The following is an 18,856-nucleotide window of genomic DNA, read 5'->3' as shown; positions in this document are numbered from 1 at the left end:
AAAAATCCATATCCAGATATCATTGTGGTCGTACTGAAGTAGACATTATCATCTTTGTAGAAGAATATCTGATCACAAGATTCCTAATTCCGTGCATGCAAGATGATTAGATTCATTCAGAGCCGTTATTTATTTATTTTCTCCCTTCAATATCTGCTGATTATGTGCCGTGTCACTCTGACCATGTCAGTGTGACTGCCTTGCAGCCGAGTGCATGTTTGCTTTGCATCAGCGGCTTCCAAACTGGATGCGACCTGTCCAGCAGGGTCAATGAAACCAGGTTCCCTCATCAAAAAAAACACCCGTCTATATAAAGCACTGATGTGAAACATGTGCTTGCACCCACATTGACCATGAGGGGGCTCGTCCTCTGCTGCCTTGTCGCCCTGGCCAGTGAGTCCTCCTCATCAATAATATTTATATACTGCATGTTCACACATCCTAACAGGTTGTTTATATTCTTTGTAGCATGTCAGAGTGTCCGTTATGGTGAGTATTTCACACCTTTCTATCACAAAAGGATCCTTCAAACAGTAACTCCTTCCAGACTTCAGCCTGAACCCCAAGAAAACCTACGAGTACAGATATGAGGGACTGGTCAGTTTTGGTCTGGGGATGCCCAACATGGCGGAGTCCAGGGCCAAGATAACGTGCAAGGTCAAGATTATCGGCGTGACTGCACAGACCTTCCTTCTTCAGGTAAGACTGGGAAAATATGGGCTTCTTTTTTCATCTACGAGTCTACGAGACAAAATGCACAAAAAAACCAAAGGAAACACATTTATGATAATATGAATCCATTGCTAATGGAGGATGTGTACTGGAACTCTGGCTCATAAATGGTACTAACCGGACGAGGCAAAAAAACCCATCAGGTGCTAAGTGAATGCACAGTCCATCTCCTGCAACCAGTGCATGAAAGTGATATTGTGCAAATATCATATAAGTCAGGGGTCTCAAACACGCGGCCGCGGGCCAAATTTAAAGGAAAATAACTAAAATTAAAGGAAATAACTTGAAGGCTACCGTTTAGGTCGCTAGCTCTCTAGTTTGCGAGTTAGCATGTGTCTCAAGACCCTGCAGTTGCGCAATATGTTGTAAATAAAAAGAGTATAAATGTGACTATCGTCCACCCCCCAACTATATGTGGTTTCTTAAGTTTTTATTGTTTGCCCTTTTATTATTATTATTATATTTATTTATTTATTAGTGATTGATTGATTTTCTTTATTCTTAATTTGTTTATTTATTTTTCATCTTATTTTGTGTAGAAAAATAAAAATTAAGATATTTGAGAACTGTCGAATGTTTTATCAGAGCTTTTCTTGTCGAAAATTTGAACCAAAGCGAAGTTTTAAAATTTTTTATTTTTTTTTTGAAAACCTGATGCGGCCTAGTCACTACCGCGCAAAAGTTTGGGATCAATTGCAAATTTTTTGGTTTTCCAAAGAAAAACACATTTTCATGCATTTCACAAACTGTCAGTCCTCTGCATCAATCTCCTGGTATGGCTGCTAATCCAAGTTCATCATTTTATAAGGCTAATAGATGATTAGAAAAGCCATCTAAAAATCCTAACTAAAACTAAAATCTCTTACCATGCTGTTAACTACTCCCTTCAGAGAGCAGCACAAACTGGGTCTAACAAGGACAGAAAAACGATGCACAACTGTGCAAGAAGACAAATATCTGAGAGTGTGTAGTTTAAGACAAATTATGCATTTTTGGCCTTGTGCGACTTATACTCTGAAGCAACTTATAGTCCAGAAAATACAGTAATACTTTACTAACAGTACAATAATACACAATAATACAGTACACATCTAAAAATCTATCTAAAAATCTAAACTAAAACTAAAATCTCTTACCATGCTGTTAACTACTCCCTTCAGAGAGCAGCACAAACTGGGTCTAACAAGGACAGAAAAACGATGCACAACTGTGCAAGAAGAAACAAAGAAACAAACAAGAATTATTCCATATGATCAGTGTAGGAATCGGTCAATTTCACTCATGGATGATTGGTATCAAAATTGGCAACATAAATCCCTCGTATTTACAAAGTCATAAACAGATTTTCCGTGCTCCAACTACAAAAATATTCCATTTATTGACTTGGAATCCTATATCGTGGAAATTAATTCATCGCTGGCAGGTCTGTAACCAATTCATTAAACCAGGGGTGACTGTAATCATGAAAGACAGAAAAATCCTTAGCAATAGCACAAACTGGGTCTAACAAGGACAGAAAAACGCTGCACAACTGTGCAAGAAGACAAATATCTGAGAGTGTGTAGTTTAAGACAAAGACGCCTCACAGGTCGTCACCTGGCAGCTGCACTAAATAGTAGCCGTCAAACACCAGTGTCAGTATCAACAGTGAAGCGGCGACTTCAGGATGCTGGACTTCATAGCAGGACTGCCAAGAAAAAGCCATATCTCAGACTGGACCAAAACTTTTCCAAGTGATCCCAAACTTTTGAGCGGTAATGTATATATATATATATATATATATATATATATATATATATACTATATATATATATATATATATATATATATATATATAATTAGTCATTACCCTGTTCACCCTGCAAAGTACAGCAGAGTTGCAGAGTAAAAAAGCATCAACACCTCATTTGGGTGCTATGTGAAGGCACAGTGAGTGCTTGAAAGTGATATTCTGCAAGTAACATGTAACTAATGTTTGCATCCTGACAGATGCTCCTTTTAAACTGTATTGCCAATCTTAACACACGATTAGCAGCGCTCAGTTCCAAAAACAACTGGTGATTTTTAAAAATTTTATTTTCTTATTTAACTATATTATATAGGGCTGCACGGCGGTTGAGTGGTTAGCGCGCAGACCTCACAGCTAGGAGACCAAGGTTCAATCCCACCCTCGGCCATCTCTGTGTGGAGTTTGCATGTTCTCCCCGTGCATGCGTGGGTTTTCTCCGGGTACTCCGGTTTCCTCCCACCAAAAACATGCTAGGTTAATTAGCGACTCCAAATTGTCCATAGGTATGAATGTGAGTGTGAATGGTTGTTTGTCTATATGTGCCCTGTGATTGGCTGGCCACCAGTCCAGGGTGTACCCCGCCTCTCGCCCCAAGACAGCTGGGATAGGCTCCAGCACCCCCGCGACCCTCGTGAGGAAAAGCGTGAGAAAATGAATGAATGAATGAATGAAATATATTATTAAATAAATATATTACATTTATTTTTTAATTATTATATTATAAGTTTTTGAATGACTATTCTGTTCACCTTGCATGTCCATAAATATATATGTTTTTAAATGCTTTTGGACAAGTTTTTAAATGTTTAAGTTCAATTCGGGCGCCGGCTTGGGTGATAGACAGACCTGAAGGTTGCTGGTTCGATCTGCGACAATGTCAAAGTATCCTTGGCCAAGATACCAAACCCCCAGTTGCTCCTGATGTTGCATCATCTGTAGGTTTGGGTACCGTAAAGGTAGAAAAATTCATTACAGGTGAAAGTCGGTTTACCATTAGGTATCGGTATTAGATCATAGGTAACTGGTACCTAATAAAAACAACCAGTGCAGTTTGGAGAACGCTGATCTAATCGGTCCGCATGACCGACTTGTGGTCGTGTCGTCTTAAGATGGTCTTCTTCTGTTGAAAGGTTTCCGATTTGGCCTTCGAGGAGTTTAACGGCTTCCCAGGGAAAACCAGCTTCACCGCTGCACCCAAACTCACGCAGCGCATCTCAGCCCAGCTCATCAAACCCTTCATGTTCGACTTTGCCGGCGGGCATGTGGGCAACATCCACGCCTCAGCTGAGGTATCCGACACCGTTGTCAACATCATTAGAGGCGTCCTCAGCTTCTTCCATGTCACTGTCAAGACCACCCAGAGAGTGTACGAGCTGGAGGAGGTGAGCATGAACCAAGTCGCAGTCCACGTTTTTTTTGTTAGTCACGTCCAATTTTGCTAAAATGGGATTTTCCTTCCAGGTTGGAATTCATGGCATGTGTCAGAGCAACTACGCCATCGAAGAGAACCAGGAAACGAGGGACATGACCGTCACTCAGGTTGTGGATGTCACTAACTGCAGGGAGAAGGCAGCAAAGTACAGCGGCATGGCGACGGCTGTGCTCGACGACATTGCTAAACAGGTTTGCATGAACTTGACAAGAAAAGCATGTTAGGTCACTTTTAGGAAGCAGGTCAATCAATCATAATGATTAGATATCATGGAACCTCTAAAATAAAGTGTAATAGTGGTCAAGTTAGAGAAATGTTCCAAACAGTCAAATGGATTCTGGAGATTTCAGGGGTCCAAAAAAAGTCATAAAGTTCTGATGACCAGAAAATGGTGAAAAAACACGAATAATTGATACAGCCATAAAAATGTGAATTTTTACAAGCCGTACTTCTCCACCTACAAATTCTCCTGGCTGTGCTCGATTTTGAATCAGAGCTTTTCTTCCTGTCACTCACACACCAGTGACCTGGAAAGCATGCATCTGCATGTATCATACATAAGAGGAAGAATTAGTCCTTTTCGGCTGCACTGCAGTTGAGTGGTTAGCGTTGGTTAGCGTGGTTAGTGGTTAGCACGCAGACCTCACAGCTTGGAGACCCGGGTTCAATTCCACCCTCGGCCATCTCTGTATGGAGTTTGCATGCGTGGGTTTTCTCCCGGGACTCCGGTTTCCTCCCACATTCCAAAAACATGCTAGGTTAATTGGCGACTCCAAATTGTCCATAGGTATGAATGTGAGTGTGAGTGGTTGTTTGTCTAAATGTGCCCTGTGATTGGCTGGGTTAGGCTCCAGCACCCCCGCAACCCTTTTGAGGACAAGCGGTAGAAAATGAATGAATTAATGAATTAATTAGTCCATCTCACCCAAAGTCCCCTGGGATAGGTTCCAGCTCACGATTTGTGTCGCCCTCTCCAGAAAGGGAGCTCCATCGTTTCAACCATGAGATACGTATACACGATCAAAGCAACAAGCGAGGGAGGTCAGATTTCCCGGGCTCACGGCTTGGAGCAACAACTCTTCAGTCCTTTCAATGTGAAGGGTGGAAGCTTCAAGATGACAGCCGCGTAAGATATGAATGCATCTTCCTTCCCCGCTGAGACTTTTGTACGAATTATTTCTGATTTCTGATTATTTAACTCTTCATCACGCAGGAAGGAAATCGTACTGCTGGATGTGACCGACACACCTTCAGCTGTGACTGTTAGTCCCATGGAAAACCGAGGCAACATTGTCTACAAGTTTATGGATGCAACAGCTCATCTTCCCATCGTCATGCAGAACTTGGATGATCCGGTGTCAAAGGTGAGGATTATAATTTAACATCACTTTGTCCGTAGTAAAATTAGGTTAACCACACTTGATTTGGTTGCACGGCGGTCGAGTGGTTAGCAAACCTCACAGGAAGAAGACCCGAGTTCAATCCCACCGTCGGCCATCTCTATGCGGTGTTTGAATGTTCTCCCCGTGCATGTGTGGGTTTCCTCCCACATTAACCTAGCAAAACATTAACCTAGCATGTTTAACCCACATTCCAAAAACATGCTAGGTTAATTAGCGACTCCAAATTGTCCATAGGTAAGAATGTGAATGTGAATGGTTGTTTGTCTATATGTGCCCTGTGATTGGCTGGCTACCAGTCCAGGGTGTGCCCCGCCTCTCGCCCGAAGACAGCTGGTTGCAGGTTTGAGCCCAAGTGTGTACTAAGTAGACTTTGACTTTGTCTTATTATATATGGTAATACGAGTGTTATTTCATGTCTAGAGGGATGTAATATAATTTTTAAAAAATATTTAGAAGGTCACAAACAGGTTTTCTATGCTCTAACTGTCAAAATATTTGATTTATTAATAAAAATCCTACTTAAATTCACTCATCATGGTTGGGTCAGAAAGGAATTAACCGTGATAAATGAGGGATTGCTGTATACCTAGCTAAATCAAACCGTAGAATAGAGGTATGACTATATGACCGAAGACAGCTGGGATAGGCTCCAGCACCCCTGCAACCCTTGTGAGGATAAGCGATAGAAAGTAAATGAATGAATGGTTGAGGTGTGTGGTTGCGAGTTTGAGCCCAAGTGTGTACTAAGTAGACTTTGACTTTGTCTTATTATATCTACCACATTTGGTAATATGAGTGTTATTTCATGTCTAGAGGGACCTAATATATATATTTTTTAATTATTTAGAAGGTCACAAACAGGTTTTCTATGCTCTAACTGTAAAAATATTTGATTTATGAATAAAAATCCTACTTAAATTCACTCATCATGGTTGGGTCTGAAAGGAATTAACCGTGATAAATGAGGGATTGCTGTATACCTAGCTAAATCAAACCGTAGAATAGAAATATGACTATATGACCGAAGACAGCTGGGACAGGCTCCAGCACCCCTGCGACCCTTGTGAGGATAAGCGGTAGAAAGTAAATTAATGAATGGTAGAGGTGTGTGGTTGCCGGTTTGAGCCCAAGTGTGTATTAAGTAGACTTTGACTTTGTCTTATCATAGCTACCATATCTGGTAATATGAGTGTTATTTCATGTCTAGAGGGATGTAATATCATTTTTTTATTATTATTTAGAAGGTCACAAACAGGTTTTCTATGCTCTAACTGTAAAGATATTTCATTTATGAATAAAAATCCTCCTTAAATTCACTTATCATGGTTGGGTCTGAAAGGAGTTAACAGTGATAAATGAGGGATTGCTGTATACCTAGCTAAATCAAACCGTACAATAGAAATATGACTATATTGACCGAAGACAGCTGGGATAGGCTCCAGCACCCCCGCCACCCTCGTGAGGATAAGCGGTAGAAAATGAATGAATGAATGAATGAAAATACCATCCATAGTCATCCCTCGCCAAATAAATGACCAATAATAAAAAATATTTTCTGTCTTGGAAAAATAAAAAAGACAATATATGTCCTCGGAAAAGAGGATGTTTGGTCACCCTATAGTTAAGACAGTGAATCCGAAACTGCCAATAAATGTATGGTTGCCATTATAATCCTCCGACTTGTTTTCGCAGGCTGTTGAGTTGGTGAAACGACTGGCTGTAGCCAATGCCTACCAAATCGACAGCTCGACATCCGAGGACACGATAAAGCTCTATCAACTCCTTCGCATGGTGCCTTGCGAAGGACTCGAAGTTATGTGGAAGCAGTTTGCCGCAAACGACGAGCACAGGTGGGGTACCAGGAAATCATATGTTCAGAAAGAAACATCCAAATGACACGGCGGTGATTGGTCGGCTCGCCAATTGCCGGTGCCCTCGAGTGCCTGCGGTTAATGCGCCTTACAAGTCAGATCCACTTCAACAGATTGAGTAATTATAGATAATCCTCTTTCATATTAAAATGTCTTCAGTCTGACACTGATTAAAGATGCCTTATCACGCTGGGTGTGATTGCAGAAAGGTTAATGCAAAAAGCAGCTTTCCATTCAAAATAAGGACGCTATTGACATCTTATATTTCATACCAAGTATTAATAGTGACTCCTGACCTTAATCTCTCCAAGACCATCTAATTTCATTACTTTTAAGGATAATCTTTGACATGAAGGATTAGGAATGCTTAATCAGGTTCCTCCGCCTTCATTAGACGATGGTTTCTGGACACCGTTGTGGAAGTCAGCGACGCCAGAATCCTGAAGTTCCTAGAGACCAGGTTCCACACCGGAGACTTATCTGCATCCGAAGCTGTGCAGACGCTCTTGCTGGCATTCCATCATCTCAAGGCTATTCCGGAACTGGTTGAGATGGCTAAAGTGAGGATGGAAAAAAAGAAAGAATTCATCCTTGGATTCGATGAAGATCTGCTTTTCTTCTCAGATGTTCCTGAGCGTGCCGTTCAGCAAGTCCAACGTCTATGTGTGGCACACGGTGGTGCTTTCTTATGGCTCGTTGGTGTACAAGTACTGTGCAAACTACACACCTTGTCCACTGGATGCTGTTCAGGTATGAAAAATACCCTTTTGAGCAGGGGTGGCCCACATGCGGCCCACCAAGTGTTTGAATCCGGCCCGCCAGTTGATTAAATGACATAGTTTGATGTGGTCTGATGTTTAAAGGGACATGAAAACATACAGCTGATAATATAACACGTTTACAGATTAAATTAGACAAATAATTCAAGGAAAATTATAAGCATAAAATATTGTGTGTGTGTGTGTGTGTTAAACATACACTACCGCTCAAAAGTTTGGGATCACTTGGAAATTTTTTTGGCAGTCTTGTGCATCGTTTTTCTGTCCTTGTTAGACCCAGTTTGTGCTGCTCTCTGAAGGGAGTAGTTAACAGCATGGTAAGAGATTTTAGTTTTAGTTTAGATTTTTAGATGGCTTTTCTAATCATCTATTAGCCTTATAAAATGATGAACTTGGATTAGCAGCCATACCAGGAGATTGATGCAGAGGACTGACAGTTGTTGATAGTAGGCCTCTATGCAAAAATGTACATCCTTCTTTGGAAATCATCTCATTCATTTTCATTGGTTGGGAAATGGAAAAAATTGTTTGTGAAATGCATGACATTTGCAAGTGATCCCAAACGTTTGAGCGGTAGTGTATGTTCTGCCCCCCCCAGACAATTTTGTTAACTTAATGTGGCCCACGGGTCAGAATATTTGCCCACCCTTGCTTTAGAGGGTTTCACTTTGAACTACAAGAACAATACAAAAAATCTGGAATTTAAAATATTTAGTTTATTAATTTATGAACTGAACATATATTAATTTTAAATAAGTTTATATATTTTTTAGTAATTAATAGAAATAATACAATTAAATAAAAATAAATCTTAATTCACACAGGCCAGCGGCGTCTTCTTCCAGACAGGAGACACATTTAGAGGAAAAACACGATTACTCAGCATAACCACGAAAAGTATATTATGCTATAACGAGACGGGGAAAAACCTGGAAAGGAAAGGAAAAACTAATAAAATGACTTCATTCGACCCAGGAAAAGTTGTACTTGTGTACATGTACTTGTGTACAGAGCCTTCTCCATCGCTGCCCCCACCCCCTGGAACTCTTTGCCCCGACCTTCCCACCTTCAAAAAACAACTAAAAACCCACCTGTTTACATCAGTTTTTAATTTCTAACTTTTTATTCCTGACTTCTGTGCCCCGCCACGCTTTTAGCTTTGTTTTTAGCTCTGAATGAATGTTTGAATATTGTATTTTAATGCATCGTTTACTATGTTTTTACTCAACTCTATTTTTTTATTCCTTTTTTCTTCGCTGTAAAGTGTCTTTGAGTACTCTGAAAAGCGCTATACAAATAAAATGTATTATTATTATGTATTATGTACACATCATATGTAAATGTATTGTTATGATGACACTCATAATTCCATGCCCTTCCCCAGCCGCTGCTTGACTTGGCCACAGAGAGTTTCAGGAATAAAAACGAGGACGACATGGTTCTGGCTCTCAGGGCTCTGGGCAATGCGGGCCATCCAGGCAGCATTAAAACCATCATGCGCTTCCTGCCGGGAGTGGCTGCAAACCCGGTCGATCTCCCGCCACGTGTGCTGAATGCTGCGGTGCAATCCATGAGGCTGATTGCGCCACGAGATCCCCACGCTGTAAGAACATAAGAACATAACCACGGTATCACAGGGTCATGCATACCCTGGTACACATACCAAAGAAGAATTGGGTATTTGACTATGCCAGTGGGTGCTGAAAGCTTTAAGCTGGACCCCCCCAACCATGCCAACTTTCTCATGATAATATTCTCCTTTTCAGATCCAAGACATCAGCATGAGTCTTTTCCTGCAAAAGGAGCTTCCTACTGAGATGCGCATATTGGCCTTTATAATCCTCTTTGACACAAAGCCGCCGATGGCGCTGGTGTCCACTGTGACTGCGCATCTGCAGGAGGAAAAGGACCTTCATGTTGTTAGTTTTGCGTATTCCTATCTGAGAAGCATGGCCAGATCCAGAACTCCCGACAATACTTATCTGTAGGTGGGGTGATTAAAACGTAACAATATTGCTTAGTGAAGCCGTTCAATGTTCTTTGCTTTTGTTGTGTTTTTCATGCAAAGGTCTACTGCCTGCAGCATCGCTGTGAAAATCCTGGCCCCGAAATATGGTCGCCTGAGCTATCACTTCAGCAGGGCAGTTCGCTTCGACTGGTTTAATGGTATATTTGCATGTGGCAATATTGCTAATGCTTCCTTTCATCTTCAAGTCATTTTTTCATTTTTATGTAGACGATTTCCTCATCGGAACAGCAGCAGAAGGCTTCATGCTCAAAAATGCAAGAGAAATCTTCCCCACTGAAGTCACCATGAAAGGGAAACTTTATTTCATTGGTAGAATTCTGCAGCTTCTGGAGGTATGCTCTGAAATATTCATTCAAGTAGGAAATCTTCCGTCATGAGAATTATTGTATCAAGCCGATACCAGGGCATCTGTACAAACTACAGTTCAATCTAAATTTTAAAACATAGATATGAAAAAGTTACCAGTTATCTGTATCATATCTGTGTTGAGAAGCAGAAAGTTATCAGTACACTGTAAAAAAAAATTCTAGCTTTTAGTTCCGTCAACTTATTTTTGTGCATCAAGTCAAATAATTTTGCCAAAAAGTTGAGACGACTAGAAATGTTAGGTTTTGATCCTCCCAACTAATTAGTTTGTGAACTTTGAAATGTGGGTGTGGCCAACTTGTACAAGAGTTGTACAAGAAACAGTCTGTCATATTGTTCTTATGCTGATGTTTTAAAAATGTGTTTTAAAGACAAAACATTACATTTTTAATGTTATCAAAATAAATTTTTCCAGACGTTTTTTCACTTTAATCCAAGTTTCTGTTTGGTAGCCTTTTGTTTTATAACAAAAGTATTGTTCTTATGCTAATGTTTTAAAAATATGTTTTAAAGACAAAACATTAAATTTTTAATGTCTTCAAAATACATTTTTCCAGACATTTTTTGATTTAATCCAAATTTCTGTTTGGTAGCCTTTTGTTTTGTAACAAAAATATTGTTCTCATGCTAATGTTTTAAAAAATATGTTTTAAAGACCTAACATTAGATTTTTGATGTTTTCAAAATAAATTTTTCCAGACATTTTTTTTACTTTAATCCAAATTTCTGTTTGGTAGCCTTTTGTTTTGTAACAAAATACTTGATTTAACGTGGCATTTCTCGTTGTTATGATTTGTGTCAAATTTCAAGCCCGACTACTGCATTCAAGAAGCTGTAAAAAATTCATTCTGTAAAAAATTCCAATTTGACTCAACTTTAAAAAAATTGCAACTTCGCTGCCTTGAAATTTTTGATTAAATCTAGCAAATTATCTCACGTAATTTCAACACACACAGTTTCTCCAACTTAAAAGACCAAGTTCACGTGACTTTTGTTATGGGAACTTCATTTTTTAGGTCAAATAACCAAATATTTTGGTTGTATTAAAATCAAGTAATCTCAACTCATTTTCAAATCAGGTTAACAAATTATTTCAATTAATTTCAATTTAATTGTGAGTTGAATTTACTTGAGCTAATTAGTTAGACTAAATAAAAAGTGAGTTGAAATTATTGGAGTTCTATTGTTGATACAACAAAAATATTTGACCTAATAAAGAAAGTTCCCAAAACAAAGCAATGAGTCATGTGAACTTGATCTTTTAAGTTAGAGAAACTTAGTTGTAAGTTGAAATTACCTGAAATAATTTGCTAGATTTAATAAAAATTTTAAGGCAGTGAGGTTACAAATTTTGAGTCAACTTAGATTTTTTTACAGTGTATCGGTTTCAAGAAAAAGTGCATCTCTAGTAATTTCCCTTGTCTTTTATCAAGTTGGGTTTCCGCGCTGATGGAATCAAGGATATCTTTGGCTCCAGCATCCCAGGATTCAAAGGAGATTTTAGTTTGAGTGACTTCCAGGCTATTTATCATCAGGTTTGTGCAACATCCTTGCCTTTAACTCCGATTCACCATGACTTGTGTTGCTGATACTTCCATTGTGTTGGTTTTTCAGATCCAAAACTGGGAAACCCAACTCAAGAGCAACAAAACTCTTCTTCAAGTCTATTCTCGTGCTTCTGGACAAGAGTGGTTCTACGCTGACATCAACAGAGAGTTTGTTCGCAGTGTTATCAATGTGAGTGAAATTTATTACGATTAATTTCCATAGTATTTTGACACCAGCCTAAATTAGAAATTGGGTGTTTTTTTTGACATCCGCACTTATGCAAAGCACAAAGCATCCCATAGTGTGCACTTACTGCGGTACTTGCAGGCTATCAGTCCATCCGGAGGCAAAGATAGCCCCGTGTGGGCGGCTATTGAGAATTTACAGAAGGGAATTTCCTGGCATCGGACAAAGTCCTTCTTGATCTTTGAGGTTCGCTATTTCCAAGCTACCACTCTTGGTCTACCACTGGAGATCAGCAAATATTACCACGCTCTCAATGGAATCACTGTCAATGGTGGGAACCAATGTTTTGACCACAGGATTCACGTTTGAGGTCAATTCCAAGCTTTAACCGTTGTTGGGTTTTGTACAGCAAAAGCAGAAATAAATCCACCACCGACCGAGCGCCTTGGACAGCTCTTGACATCGGAAATATCACTGGAGACGGATGGTTTTGTTGGGTAATCAACATGTTCTGCAAATACTATTTTGAAGTTCATTACTGTTTCTCAATTCAACTTTTTTTTTCAGTTGCACAAAAGATTTCTGGGTGTTCTATGGGATCAACACAGAACTATTCCAAAGCGGTGCCGAGATGAAGAGCAAAATACCAACTGCTATTCCATGGAAGTTGTCTGGCAAGGTTAATGTCCGAGAAAAGAAATTTGTACTAGACGTCCCTTTGAGCAAAAAGGAAGTTCAACTCATCTCAGTCAGGTAAGATTTAGTGTGACTGCACATGGTTATACCGCTTTGATTACCTTTTTTATTATGGTCCTACTCGGTACAACTTGAGTTGTACTGTGAGTGAAGGCCTTCCATCAGACGATAATATACTAAAAACTGACCTAATAGGCTGAATCTAGAAGGTCAAGCTGCTGAATGCTGAATACAAGTGGAAGTCTATTTACCATTTACCCATTTCACTACAGTTGTGCACAACCAGTATGTTCTCCACCGAGACTTTGAAGAACAAAAGGACACAACATCATCTAGTTGTTCCAAAGTGGCTTCAACAAGCTAATTAGCTAAATAAATTGGCAAAAATAAGTTGGCATTAGTGGTAACTCACTGATTGTTTGCTGCATATCAGGCCAATGCATGAAAACAAGGTGTGTGAACATGTTGTTCAGAGTCTTTGGCTCTCTTTGTGTGCCCCAGCTGTTGCTTTGTGATTTTTGCTTACAAATGATTTGGCCCAATCAGACCTGTTTAGTATTTCCAATTTGTTCGCTAGTTGAGTTTAAATAACATCTTCTTGGCTCCTGCGTTGGTGTGTTCAGTGATGTCAGGTTATTACACCGCGCACCTTATGTTGAGCCATTTAGCTTTCTTATGGCTGTGAAAGGGACTGAATTAGAAAAAGGAAGAATTGGTATGAAATGAAGAGCAGTTTTTAGCCGAGCAGTGCCAAATCATCTGGTTCGCTATCAAGCGCCGTAATTCCCATCATCGCTGTTGCCTCAATCAGTGCTACGTTCATAATGACTGCTTTATGCATCATTGGGCTCTCGCTATGAAAGCATGGAGTCCGCCGAATATAACAAGAAATGAACATTTTCACCGAATTATTGACAGAGTGGGGGATTGGGAAGACAGCAGTAAAAAAAAAAAGATAACATGAACATTTGTCCTGCTTTTTTTCCACAAACAGCTCCAATGTTTACGCAGTCTCTCGGAACAACGAAGAGCCAGCGTTGTCTAAAATAACCCCCATGATGCCCAGCGCTATCGACTCGAATGACGAAGTTGTTCGAATGGATCCAGCAGTTGTCCAGCCTGAAACAGGAGCGGTATAAGACATTCCAGTGGTAGAAATCATTGAAATGAGTCCCGGGAAAGGCTAATATTGTTGTACCAAAACAGATGCCGAAGCCAAACACCTGGCATCCAAAGGTCAAAATGTGCACTGAGAGCAACATTTACGGGGCAGGTCTCTGCGTCGAATCCGAGCTGAGGAGAGAATATTACCACGAAGAGTACCCCTTGTACTATTTCCTCGGATACACCAATATGGCGCTCAAAGCAGTCCCAGGTGAGAAGCGCAACTACACAATATGATAGAAATTGCAAAGCCAGCACTGAAGGGAGAGGTCAGCCCACCCAGCCAAAGTCTAGCAAGGTCCAAACGGTCTCTAAAATGAAACCGAGTTCCGCTTCCTCATAAACCTGCTCTGGAGACAGTCCTAATGATCAGGAAACTAAGAAGATAGAATGAAAAAGGGGTGTCTATTTTTCAAGTTAAAGGTCTTGTGAGTGTATTATCTCATGAAACATACAAGATACATACACTACCGCTCAAAAGTTTGGGATCATTTGGATATGGCTTTTTCTTGGCAGTCCTGCTATGAAGTCCAGCATCCTGAAGTCGCCGCTTCACTGTTGATACTGACACAGCTACTATTTAGTGCAGCTGCATCGTTTTCCTGTCCTTGTTAGACCCAGTTTGTGCTGCTCTCTGAAGGGAGTAGTTAACAGCATGGTAAGAGATTTTAGTTTTAGTTTAGATTTTTAGATGGCTTTTCTAATCATCTATTAGCCTTATAAAATGATGAACTTGGATTAGTTGATAGTAGGCCTCTATGCAAAAATGTACATCCTTTTTTGAAAATCATCTCATTCATTTTAATTATTTGTGAAATGCATGAAGAAATTTGCAAGTGATCCCCCCAAACTTTTGAGCGATAGTACATACATACTGTAATACTCATCCAGAACAGAGTGGAACATGTTCCATTCCTAACACCCAACACAGCAGCCCTGACTACTAACTGTGGTGCACTTCCCATAGTTCAGACCAACAAAGCCGTCGACAAGATCCGCATTGAGGTGAATGCTGGACGGGGCCATCACCCGACCAGCACCCAAGAACTCCTTGAAACTCTGAGGAAGCTCACCAAGGTCTGCAAGGACCCCAGCAATGTTACATATTTGCCCTCACGTGATCCATACAAAATCTTTTGATACTCGGCTGTGTTTACAGGAAGCCGCTATGAAAGTTCAAATGTCCTCTGAGTCAGCATCAAGTGAAATCGACTCCAGTCGTCATGACACTGTAATGGAAATCAAGCTCAACTAAGAAATTACTATAAACTAATATAACGCCATGCTTAGACATTTACATAATCAGCTGAACTCCTTGTTATGATCGGCACGCAGCCAACTTTCTCATTTCCTATGGTTCCACAGATGTTGAACTCAACACCTGAAGTCGTGTTCAGCATCCGAGCCCTCGCCATGGCGGGGAACCAGAAGCCTGAAGGTTATGACACAGCTGTTTACTACACGCCCGAGTCCAAACTTCAGAGTACCCAACTGATTGTGTCCCAGGTTGGAGATAGCACCAACTGGAAAATGTGCATGGACACTGCGGTGGATAATCGTGCGGAAGCAAAGGTAATGGTAATGGTAATGGTTTTATTCCATTTGAACATGCATCAGATTACAATTCAATGCATCCCATAATCAGTTCCCAGTTCCACATGTCCAAAAGGAGTAGGAAGAAGCAAAGCTTATTAAATCCTACCCCTCCATCTGGTACTTTTACAATCAGTCACATTTGTTCACTTCCTGCTTTCCTGATATAGTTTAAGTTTTAATTTTTTTTATCACGTACCGAAGTACGAGGTGATACTAGGCACTATGCATTGTACTCCATTAAGAATACTACAATTTCTGTATTCGATTTAAGAATGGCGATTTTCCTACATTCTCATGCCTGAAATATACTTTCAGAGTGTGGTGTTTATCCAGTCATTTTCCATTTTCCGTTTGCTGAAAGGGCTTTTTTATACAAAGAAATGCCTTTAATGAGACAGTTCCAACATGGTATTTACATCATTAATCATTCATGTTGGAATTAAAAACTAACCCATAAGCTGATTTAAAATTAAAGCAAGATCTCGTATTTCCAGCATCGAATTTGTGGAATGTTTTGTTGGTGCAAGAGTTTGCAGGTGTTGCAGAGTTATCAAAATGATGCTTCATATTACCAATGCAGAAATGTTTGCTAAATACTGTTTTTCCCAAGAAAAAAAGCCAGGAAAAACAGTCTTACATTTGGGATTTGGAAATGTATACTTAGTCATCATTACAGTTTTCAGGACTAATCTTTGGAGGTTCAAATGTATTGGGTATTGGGAATATCATGTGGTGTCCCACCAAATGTCATGTGTAGAACTTGGCTGTTGTCCTGTGTTCGGTCCAGGCGCATATTAGATGGGGAGCTGAATGTCAGTCCTTTGAAATGTCACTGAGAGCTGATACGGCACGCCTGCCTGGTTCCAAGCCAACGCTCAAGGCCAAAGTACACTGGACCAGAATTCCAGACGACATGGTAGAGTTGGCCAGATGGTGAGTGTCAGCTGACAATATAGTAGGAGACTTCATTTGGTTTACAATTAAATGACCATAACTGCTGTGTACTTTTGGCAGTGTCGAGACGTACATCCCAGGCATGGCTTTCCTTCTTGGCTTCAAGCAGCAGCATGAAAGAAATCCGAAGCAGGAAGTTTCCGCTTCACTTGTTGCATCCTCGGAAGACAGCATCAACGTGCGGATCCAATTCCCAGAGGTGGGCATGGACACGCTCACATTTTTGCATCCTTACATTGTCATCCAGGAGGCGCACCTCTAGGCAAAAGATTATTTGTTCATACTGTATGTTCTTCCATCTGAAATTGTATATTTCATAGATATTATTATTACAATTATTTACAATCACACTAACGTCGCACAAATACCGGAAGACACGGACACACAAAAGGTCTTGTGATATACTGACGAACGACTATCGCCGTATCATCATTTTATTGTTATTGTCAAGTATGATATAATATCGTGGGTTTGAGAATTCCAGTCCAAATATTTACTCAGATCATATTTCTGTCTTTTGATTAGTACACAGTCTACCGCCAGGCCATCCCAGTTCCCTTGCCACCTGCCAGTCTGCAGGATTTCAAATACAACACAACAATGGAGAACCTTGGATACATGTAATACCAAGTGAGCCAAAAGTCAATCTCATCTAGTGTGTGAGTTTGTGTGTGTGTGTGTGTGTGTGTTTCATGAACAACGCTTTGAGCGCTGTGACACATTTCCTCACTTCCATGAAACTTTTCTTTTTTATTATTTCCTTGCAGAGAAAAAGCAGAGGAATGTTCCACCAAAAGATGCAACCAAATTCTCACCCCCGTGATGAAAGGGAGTCTCATTAAAGATGTATCAATAATCCCTTAAATGTCAGCGGTTTGGAAATAACTTATAAAAAGGTCCTGATTTATTGATTTAAGAGCATGTTAATATTTGAACATCCAACCATCTCTGGAGTAAATTCATGCCTGCTTCCCAATAGACGGCTGTGCTCATAATAATTGAATGACCAAAGAAAAATTACAATTTCAAACATAATCCCTTTCCTTTGTCAAGCCAAATACTCCACATTTACTTTTCCCTCATTCACAAATAATGATCCAAAAATGATACCAATATCGATATTGGTATCATTTGGTATTGATCAATACCAAGCTGAAAAGAAAGTCTGAGGCTTTGTGTTGTCCAAACACAATATCTGACACCAAACCGAAGCATCAACTGACGCGTTGGATGGTTCCTACCAAGAAGATGACCTGCTGTGTTTGATGAAGTGACCCAGCAGGACTGTTGTCGGATGTCACCAATGATTCCAGTTGCATAAGTCAATATTCCATTCCATATAAAGCTGTCTCAAATATGCAGAGATTATGAAAATCCTCCATCTGTCGCAACGACACAACACGCTCGACATTAGGTGCTACAGTTAGCTACATGTCAAAAATAATTCAAACATTAGCATGTTAGCTGAAAAAAAACATAATTCAATATTCCATTCCATATAAAGCTGCACAGTTTATGTATATGCTACATCTTTTCCACGTTTGAGCAGTTGTTGATGGTCTGTTCACTTGTCGCAACTACAAAACATGCTTAACATTTAGTGCTACAGTTAGCTACATGTAAAAAATAATTCAAACATTAGCATGTTAGTTGAAAAAAAGAGCATAAGTCAATGTTCCTACATATTCCTACAAAAAATAATTCAAACATTAGCTATGTCATGTCCAAAAAATTCGAACATTAGCATGTTAGCTGAAAAAAACATAATTCAATATTCCATTCCATATAAAGCTGTCCCAAATATGCACAGCTAATGTATATCCTACATATTTTCCACGTTTGAGCAATTGTTGATGGTCTGTTCACTTGTCGCAACTACAAAACATGCTCGACATTTAGTGCTACAGTTAGCTACATGTCAAACATTAAGCATGTTAGCTGAAAAAAAGAGCATAAGTCAATGTTCCTACATATTCCTACAAAAAAATAATTCAAACATTAGCTACGTCATGTCAAAAAAATTCAAACATTAGCATGTTAGCTGAAAAAAGAGCATAAGTCAATATTCCATTCCATATAAAGCTGTCCCAAATATGCCAAACTTATGTAAATCCTACATCTTTTCCACATTTGAGCAATTGTTGATGGTTTGTTCACTTGTCGCAAATACACAACACGCTCAACATTTAGCGCTACAATCAGCTACATGTCCAAAAAATTCAAACATTAGCATGTTAGCTGAAAAAAGAGCATAAGTCAATATTCCATTCCATATAAAGCTGTCCTAAATATGCAGAGCTTATGAAAATCC

At 39.7% G+C, this 18,856-nt stretch overlaps 1 protein-coding gene across 1 annotated transcript; it reads left to right on the top strand.

Annotated features, from left to right (window-relative positions):
* The first annotated feature begins 353 nt into the window (after positions 1–353).
* On the top strand, positions 354–17,445 carry vtg3 (vitellogenin 3, phosvitinless). The gene is made up of 28 exons (XM_058074093.2): positions 354–393; positions 469–489; positions 548–699; positions 3,652–3,903; positions 3,983–4,144; positions 4,931–5,079; positions 5,167–5,317; positions 7,049–7,206; positions 7,622–7,787; positions 7,852–7,977; positions 9,391–9,609; positions 9,773–9,990; positions 10,075–10,172; positions 10,243–10,367; positions 11,835–11,936; positions 12,016–12,138; positions 12,277–12,466; positions 12,545–12,632; positions 12,703–12,888; positions 13,826–13,964; positions 14,047–14,206; positions 14,963–15,072; positions 15,155–15,226; positions 15,361–15,567; positions 16,379–16,524; positions 16,606–16,744; positions 17,071–17,175; positions 17,313–17,445. Exons 1-27 carry the CDS (start codon positions 354–356, stop codon positions 17,167–17,169), a joined length of 3,798 nt encoding a protein of 1,265 aa, XP_057930076.2. The 3' UTR covers positions 17,170–17,175; positions 17,313–17,445.
* The last annotated feature ends 1,411 nt before the right edge of the window (positions 17,446–18,856 follow it).

The sequence above is a fragment of the Doryrhamphus excisus genome, linkage group LG4, assembly GCF_037039965.1.
Source record: "Doryrhamphus excisus strain RoL-2023G ecotype Guam linkage group LG4, RoL_Dexc_Guam_v1.1, whole genome shotgun sequence".
NCBI lineage: Eukaryota > Metazoa > Chordata > Actinopteri > Syngnathiformes > Syngnathidae > Doryrhamphus > Doryrhamphus excisus.
Note: the sequence above shows the minus strand (reverse complement) of the source record. Positions and strands in the feature narration are given on the sequence as shown.